This window comes from Ochotona curzoniae, unplaced genomic scaffold (genome assembly GCF_017591425.1).
Source record: "Ochotona curzoniae isolate NIBS_2020 unplaced genomic scaffold, NIBS_Ocur_1.0 contig_456, whole genome shotgun sequence".
Lineage (NCBI taxonomy): Eukaryota > Metazoa > Chordata > Mammalia > Lagomorpha > Ochotonidae > Ochotona > Ochotona curzoniae.
Genome location: NW_024466329.1, coordinates 56418 through 64855, shown reverse-complemented (window position 1 = coordinate 64855; position 8438 = coordinate 56418). Strand labels below are relative to the sequence as shown.

General features: G+C 37.0%; 1 protein-coding gene across 1 annotated transcript; it reads left to right on the top strand.

Moving 5' to 3' along the window:
- The first annotated feature begins 883 nt into the window (after window positions 1-883).
- Window positions 884-4599, top strand: LOC121160769 (ankyrin repeat domain-containing protein 26-like). The gene is made up of 2 exons (XM_040986828.1): window positions 884-1031; window positions 4303-4599. The coding sequence occupies exons 1-2, from the start codon at window positions 886-888 to the stop codon at window positions 4559-4561; spliced, it is 405 nt and encodes a 134-aa protein (XP_040842762.1). The 5' UTR covers window positions 884-885; the 3' UTR covers window positions 4562-4599.
- Window positions 4600-8438: the final 3839 nt, after the last annotated feature.

Below are 8438 nucleotides of genomic sequence, written 5' to 3'. Positions count from 1 at the left end.
ATACAATGAATGAAGCTCTTCAACAACAGTTGATATCTTTGAAAGCAATTGAAAAGAAATATAAAAAACTGAAAGAAGAGAAAAATCAATTGAAACAGACAGTAGTAAACTTGAGAAGTTATATAGAAATGAATATGACAGAACATGGTCAAATAGTGTTGTATAAACAGGAGGTTGAAGAAGAAGCAAGGCAGTACATTGTAGACAGATTAAAAGAAGTCAATCTGTTTTTACAGGTGAATTATATATTCATAGTGTGTCCAATTTGTTCACTGAAACTTATGATTTGGATATACCTGAGGATATTGTGTGTATTTCCCATATTTTCTTTATAATATTTTGTAGATTTCTAGAAGAGAAGCAGCATGTTAATGATTTTAACTATTTAAGTTTCATAATTATCAGAACCAAGCTGATCTTTCTAAATTATAATTTTCTTTAGTTTCATAATTATTAGAACCAAGCTGATCTTTCCAAATTATAATTTTCATTTGATTATTAGGATTAGCTGGCATAAAATCAGACAGTATTTAGAAATTATTGCTCTTATGTGACACTGTTCAGTTTTTAAATTTTTAATTAAATTTTATTCTCTGAATTATAAAATTATATGAGCACTAGCAGGAGAAGTTCAGGTTTTATTGTAGCTCAAAATTACTTCAGTGTATAGTAAAGATAAATATTTTAGATGTTATCTATTGTTCACATCTATAAGACTGTTCTCAGAATCACTGAGTGAAAAATGAAGAAACAAATATGCAACAATTTATCCAGAGTATAATTATCTTAAGGCATATTTTTTCTGATTTTACTTAGGCACAGTCAGCATCTCAGGAAAATATAAATCAGTTAAGAGAGAATAATGATTCTACCTTAAGGAGTCACATGGAAGTCAAAATTAATGATCTAGAATTTGAACTCTCTAAAATGAAAACTGCTCAAGATGCTAATATTACAGAATTGGAAAAATATAAACTGTTCTATCAAGAAGAATTAGAAGCTAAGAGATCATTGTCAAGTGAATTAAATGAGTAAGCTAAGCTGTGAATACTATAAAATAAGTTAAGCATATTTATTTACCTCTAAGCCATCATTTTTTAGAGATGGACTTGTAAGATTAGTAGAATAAGAATTCTAAGTGGACTAAATACTGCTGGAAATTATTTCAATCCAGAGCTGGATATTTGGTGCAGTGCTCAGGTGATTTCTTGGGTACTTGCAGTCCATGTCAGACACCTGGTTTGAGTCCCAGTAACTCAGCTTCTGTTCTGGATGCCTGTTAATGTTCACCTAAGGAAGTACCAAATATTGGTTCATATACTTGGCTCACTGACACCACTTGGAAGGCTCAGATGGGATTTCAGAAAACTGGCTTGGCCTGGCCCATCTCTGGCTGTTGTAAGCCCTTGTAAAATGAGACTTTGCCAGGAAGGTCTCTCTATTTGTGTCGCTGCTCACTCTTTCAAGAGATAATAAGACACTTAATATTAGGTTAAATGTCTTTCAGAGTCTCGGGACTCAAATCCAAAATGCCAAGTGCAACTATTGTTCTTGGCACAATCTGGCCCTCAGTAAGTTAATGTTCTCACACTTGATCTTAGCCAAAAGGCCCAGAAGCCAGAGTAAGTTAATGTTCTCTAATTGTCATCCTTGGTGTTGTCACTGAAGGGTGCCTTGAGAAAAATTATCCTTCCTGGTCTGCCAACTCCTGAAATAGGGAGATTAACATAGAATGGTTAACAATAAAACCCTGGGGCAAATATTACAATGTGGCAGTTTGGGTTGCCATTTAGGTGCCTGAATAGCCAATGTCAGTATGCTGCAGAAGGAGGCCTTCTTTTGTTTCTGATCCATTTCCTAAGGCTTGGAGGCAGTTGACAATCAAAGTGACTCACCTCCACGTTAGGGAGACACTTGATGGAATTCCTGACTCCTGATTTTGTTGTGGTGTGCCTCTGGCAGTAGCTGGTATTTGGGGAGTGAACCCACAAATGTAAGTCTTCTCTGTCTCTCCTTTTCTCCCTGTCTTTGAAGTAAATAAGTAAACAAATACCTTATTTTCTTTATTTCTGATATTTTTTATTTGAAAGAGTCAAATAAAAGGAGAACCAGAGGGTCTGTTGTGGTGACCTAACTGTTAAAGTGCAGGTTCTAATCCTGGAAGCCCCACTTCCCATCCAGCTCCCTGCTTATGGCTTGGGAAAGCAATTGAGGATGGCCCAAAGCCTTGGTATCCTGCACCCATGTGAGAGAACCAGAGAGATTCCTGGCACTTAGCTTTGGAATGGCACAGCTCTGGCTGTTGTGGCCACTTGGGGAGTGAATCAGTGGGTAGAAGATCTTCCTCTCTGTGTCTTCCCATCTCAGTATATCCAACTTCCCAACAAAAATAAATAAATCTTCAAAGAAGAAGAGCCAGAGAGGGAGACATCTTCATTCAGTGGTTCATTCCTCAAGTGGCTACAATGGCCAAAGCAAGGTAGACTGTAGCCAGGAGCCAGGGTCTTCAAGCCCATTGGCAGGGATGTGGATCAGAAGTTGAGCATACAGGACTTAAGCCAGTGACCAGGTGGGATGCGTCACAGTGCGTAACTTCACATGCTGTGCCACAATACCAGCCCTGTTTTGTTTTGTATTTCAAATAAAGAATTTAAGAAATAAACCGAACCTTTGTCAGTGTGAGGAGGAGTAGATGACAGAAAGTTTAGTTGCCACCTTTGATACCATGGCTAACGAGCTAATTGCCTTTGGGGCTGCTCTAGATCTTTTTTGTCATCAGCTTAACTAACCATTTGCCCAAGAGGTTGCTACCCTAAATGGCTATAGTGTCAAATGTTTATATTCCCAAGGTAAAGGATGAACTGCAAAGTGATAAAAACAAATGCTTGAAAATGTGTTTGAGGAATTTTATTTTTTCTGATCTAATTTAACTAAATACACAAGTGTTTCTAGCCTTTTTACAAAGATTTTGAGGGTTAGATGGTGGTACAGTGGGTGCATTCTGTATGAGAGTGCCAGTTTGAATCTTAGCTCTTCCACTTCTGATCCGGTTTCTTGTGGGAAAGATGGAAGGAGCCAGATAATGATCCCACTGCTTAGCACCCTACATGGGTATTGGAGACCCAAATGGGATTATAGGCTTTTGGTTTCAACCTGGCCCAATTCTGGTTGTTGCAGGCATTTGGGTAGTGGAACCACATATGGATTTAATCTCTCTGTCTCCTTTTTCTTCTCTCTCCTTTCTCTCTCCATCCCCTGGCCCTTTAATTCTATATACTTCAAATAGAAAAATATAAACATTAAAAAATATTTAAAAGACTTTTAGTATGTATTCAATGTGTTGACCATAATGTGTTGATATATTTATGTGAATAAAAGGTTATTATAGTTCCTATAGTTAACATGTTCATTATCTCTCATATTAGTCTGAAATATCAATATTGCTGACCTCACCCAAAAGAATCTTCTAAATAAAGATGTTCTAAGCAAGAGTCACTAGGCCAGCCATACATCATTAACAGTCATTTGTTACTCCTGCTTATTTTAGTTGTTCAATAGAAAAGGCACATGAACTGCCTTAGAAGAATTTACAAACCTGTAAACTTTATATTACTTGCGTGCTGTGACATATTTTGCATTGAAACATTGTTTAATGGAAAATTCCACCTGTTTTTGTGCACTGTGGTTCAGTGGCTTAATCTGCTGTCTCTGATGCTGGCATCCCACATGAGCATTGGTTTGAGCCTTGGCTTTTGTGTTTCTTCTTCTTCTTTGTTTTTTTTTTTTTTAAGGTTTATTTATTTATTGTGAAGTCAGAGAAGAGGAGAGACAGCGAGGAAGATCTTCCGTCTGATGATTCACTCCCCAAGTGAACGCAATGGCCAATGCTATGCTGATCCAAAGCCAGGATCCAGGAACTTCTTCCTGGTATCCCGCATGGGTGCAGGGTCTCAGGCCACAAGTAGGGTGCTGGATGGGAAGTGGAGCTGCCGGGATTAGAACAAGTGCCCACATGGGATCTTGGCTTTTGTGCTTAACAAGCTCCCTGCTACACAGTAGGAGATGTTCCAGTCATCAACATGGGAGGTCCTGATGCAGCCCAGGCTCCTAGTTTTGGCCTGGGCCAACTCCTCCAGCCATTGTGGTGATTTGGGGAGTGAACCAGTGGATGGAAGATGTATCTCTGTCTCTCTTCACTCTGTCTGTAACTCTGCTTCTCCAATTAGTAAATCTTTTTAAAATGCAAGACATTTAGGGATCACTAGGGTCAACTGGGTAAAGTGTCTTTTGAACCACTCACAGCACTAAGAAGAGACTAGCAGCAGTGAGCAAGGACCTTCGTAGAGAGAAGAAACTGAAGAGATCACTGCTCAGTGCTCTGACGGTGAGGCCTGTCCCAGAGGTGCCTTGCTGTGGGAATCCTGAGAACAACTTAGTGCTCAACAGAGATCTTGTTGTGAAAGAGAACTTGGTGATTCCTGTCTCAGGAGCACAGCAGTCAAATAACAGCATGGATGAATATTTGACCAAGGTTAGTGCAATCTTTTTTTTTTTCCCTTAGGGCTTCAGATTTGTTATAAAATTCACATTTTTAATTTAGTGAAAGATTCAGTTTGACTTATGTTTGCTATGGTTATAATTAACTTTGTTACTATGGAAATAAATTATAACTCTTGTTCAATAATAGAATTGAACCAACACTTTAAATTACTTTAACAGATGTGTCTGTATTATCTTTTAGAAACAGGAAACATTTTCTTCATAACTAAAGGTGTACTTGGAAATAATTTGACTTATTTGCTAATGGAATTTGGTTTGGTTGAAAATGCTATTTGAGTTTTAATGCACTATACCAAGTTTTGCACCCTTAATCATCTAAACATTTAACCACTGATGAATGTTTATTATTGATTGAAGGAATAAAAGATACTTATTTACATATGAAAGGATGTGTAGCACCACAAAATATTAATTTTTCTTTTTCTTCTAGAATGTTTCATGATCTTAAATAACACCTCTTTAATTACTCTTTAATTTTAACTTTTTAGCTTCAACTTTTGTAAAGTGTTTCCATTGATGGGAAAATGTATAAGTGATTAAGAAGTTAAATTAAGCAGATACTTGAAGTTGTTAAAAGTTTACTATCACTTGAATGCTTGATGCAGAAGATGGAAATAATGTCTATAAATATCAACAATCACAAAGCAGAACCATATATTTTCTTCCTAAACAGAAGCCAGTGAAAACATTCACACCATCCATATCTTCATTGAAGACACAGTAGAAACCATCCAACCTTACTTTGCGATTTTGTTCCTAGGAAAAATACATTTTGAGGATTTAATAACAGGGTCCGGGAGAGACTATCACTTGTAAAGTTGATAAAATTCAGTTGACTCAGTTTGAGATAGTTCTCATTTGTTTGCCAAGAGATCAATAAATCTCCATTTGAACAAAGCCCCCAAGCTAATTCTCATTATTGGTCACTGTTTTAAATTTTCAGTGAGTACACATTGAGTTGTAGTTCCATGTTGTCAGGCTTCTAAGTGCAGGGAAGAGAAGCCTAGGCCCATATCGGATGAAGATATGATCATGTTTTTGTGACTTCATACCCTGGTACATCACAGAATAGCAAGTCCAGAGTTTGTTAGTATTGTTTTAAACCAGTAGCTTAACTATTAAGCTACATAGTTTAAAAGAGAATAAAGTGATTGGTACAAAAAGTTGTAAGATTCTACCTCTTTTTATCACATTCTTAGCTCAGTTTCCTTTTAGTTTGTAACAAATTAGATGATCTTGTCTTTGTCCTCCAAAATTATGATGTAAGATTAGCAAATTAAAAAGTGTACCCTCAGATTTTAAGCAATATAAAAATGTCCACTTTTGCCACTCTTAATCAAGGTAGTACTGGAATTAACTTAATTAAGGAAGAGAAAGAAACAAATGATGTCAAAATTGGAGAGAAAAAAAATGAAAATAGGACTTCAGACCACGTAATGTTCTATACGGAGAAACCTAAACGCTACTCCAGAAAACTTTCAGAACTAATATAGCTATTCCGTAAAGTCACAGGTTATAAAATTAACATGCAAAAAAATAGTTTTGTAAGCTTAAGTTTTAAGTGTTTATTATAAAGATGAGGGGATTGCAGACCCATGTGGGCTACTCTTACGATGGAGAGGGACAGGAAGGTGTGTGGGGGTGGGGAGAGGGAGAACCTGCTGCACTGCTCTTTGCTGTCAGTAACACAGCATGATTTCCAGGGCAAGAGACAGTCTTCAGGTAGCCTCAAGGACCCCAATGGAGGGAAGAATATTCTGATTGTTTTATTTGAGTGACCTTGATTGGTTTGAGAAATTGTTGACTTTCTAGTACCAGAGATGAGAAATTTCTTAAAAGGCTTACTGGCTGTCAAGGTCCTCCTCACATTCAATTGCTTGTTCTATTTTGCTTGCTGTAAAACTTTCCATGAAGTGCTGTTTCACCAGCTTTTCTCACACTATTTTATAAGGAGCTTGAACTCTTCTGTTGGACCTTGGTCCAGGATCCTAAGGACTTGGGACATCTTCCACTATTTTTTCAGGCCATTTATAGAGAGTTGAATCAGAAGTGAAGCATCTGGGACACAAACTGGTTCTAAATGTGGGATATCAGCACTAGCAGGAGGAGGATTAGCTTCAGGTCTGGCAGTTACAGCCATTTGGGGAGTGAACCAGCTGATGGAAGACCTTTGTTCACTCTCTAAAAGCTGCCTTTCAAATAAAAATGTTTAAAAAACATAGAAAAGTCTATAATCAAGGAAGAAATAGACATTTAAATAAGTATTGTTATCAGCATCTTTCTTGTTAAGGATCTGGTGTGTTGACCTGGAAATGACACTAGCCCTTCCTCTTAGGAGTTCAAAATAGAGGAGCCCGACTGACTTAGTCGTTTCTAGTACTAATGTCCTGTGAGGGGGTATGGCTTAGATTGCTGCCGCAGTTGCCTTCCAAGCACTTCATCCCCAGATTACACACTTTCTCACACAATTGTATGTATCAGAAACAAATGCTCAGTGACCATCTAACCAGCTGGCTGTGTCTTTCCAAGATGGCAGCGTGTCTGATTTCATGTGATGTTGGAGAGTCATTTTCCTTTCAGAAAAACGTGATGCAGAGCAATCAAAATCTCGAGGATATGCTTTGTCAATTTCATGGATTGGACTAAATTTACCTCTTTCATGAAGATAGCATTCACATCCTCAATATGAAAAGTATTCTCTTTCAATTTTTTTCATGATTCAAAAGTTTTCTCATGAATATAACATGCTGATAACTACTGTCAGAGTGTGATTATAATTTTATTCTCTTATTGATAATGTTGGAACTCAAAGTTATATTAGAGAGTTGCTCTTACATTTCATGCCTAAAAATCACTGAACTGCATAACAGGCTTTGCATATATTTTTTCTTTGAGCTATATTTTAAACTCAGTATATCTGTCCTGGATATGAAGGAAGTAGCTGCCATGTATCTTCAGACTCAGAATAAAGATACACAATTCATTGCTGGCCTATAGTCAGTTGAGTCTGTGACCTAGGGATGGTGCAGTCTCTCTCAGCCAGGATACTCCATATGTGACATTGGAGACTTAGCCTATTGCAAGGGTTTTGAAGGCTAGAACCTTTTCTTTGTAAAAATCAGTGCATGAGACCATATGATAAAAGAAAAAAATATATAGCTTTGTAGAGCTTTGAAAATAAAGACACATTAGGATCTGAAGCTGTGAGTTCCTAACAGATAGTCTGCTCTGTAGAATGTAGATTTCTTTGGGACATAGTATGAAAAGTACCAGGTGGAAATAAGCATAGCTAATTAATACCTGGTGAGATGTTGTTCTTTCCTTCATCACATCCTGTGAAAGGGACGAGTTGCAATGACATTTCAGTTGTGCTCTTTTCCATGCTAATATTGGATTTCAAACTATTCCACCTTCTTTACTTTTTCCCCACATAAATGAAGTCTGTAAAGGAGTTTTTTTAAGGGGTAAATTTAGCTTGGTATGAAAGTATATCTAATTTCTGACTTAGTGTTATTCATAAAGTGAAGATTAACAGTTGATTAAGTGGTATTTCTCCTGGCAACATTCATTTTTTTTTTTCTTTAGCTATTGCTCTGCATAGTTCAGAGCCATTTTTGTTACCTTATGTAACAAAACAGGACTGAATACCACCATGGCACTATATTTTTCTTTTTCCCTCTACAAGTTGTGTCAGGAAATGCATTCAATAGGGGACAACAATTGTCCATATCTTTGTTTTATTTTTTCTGTTAGTAAGAATGAATAATGGGAAAGATAATTTTAATATATATTACTTGAAGGAATGAAGGGGATGGGAGAGAGCGAGAGGGATACTTGGATGTAGACACATAGACATAGCTCCCATCCATCCATTTATT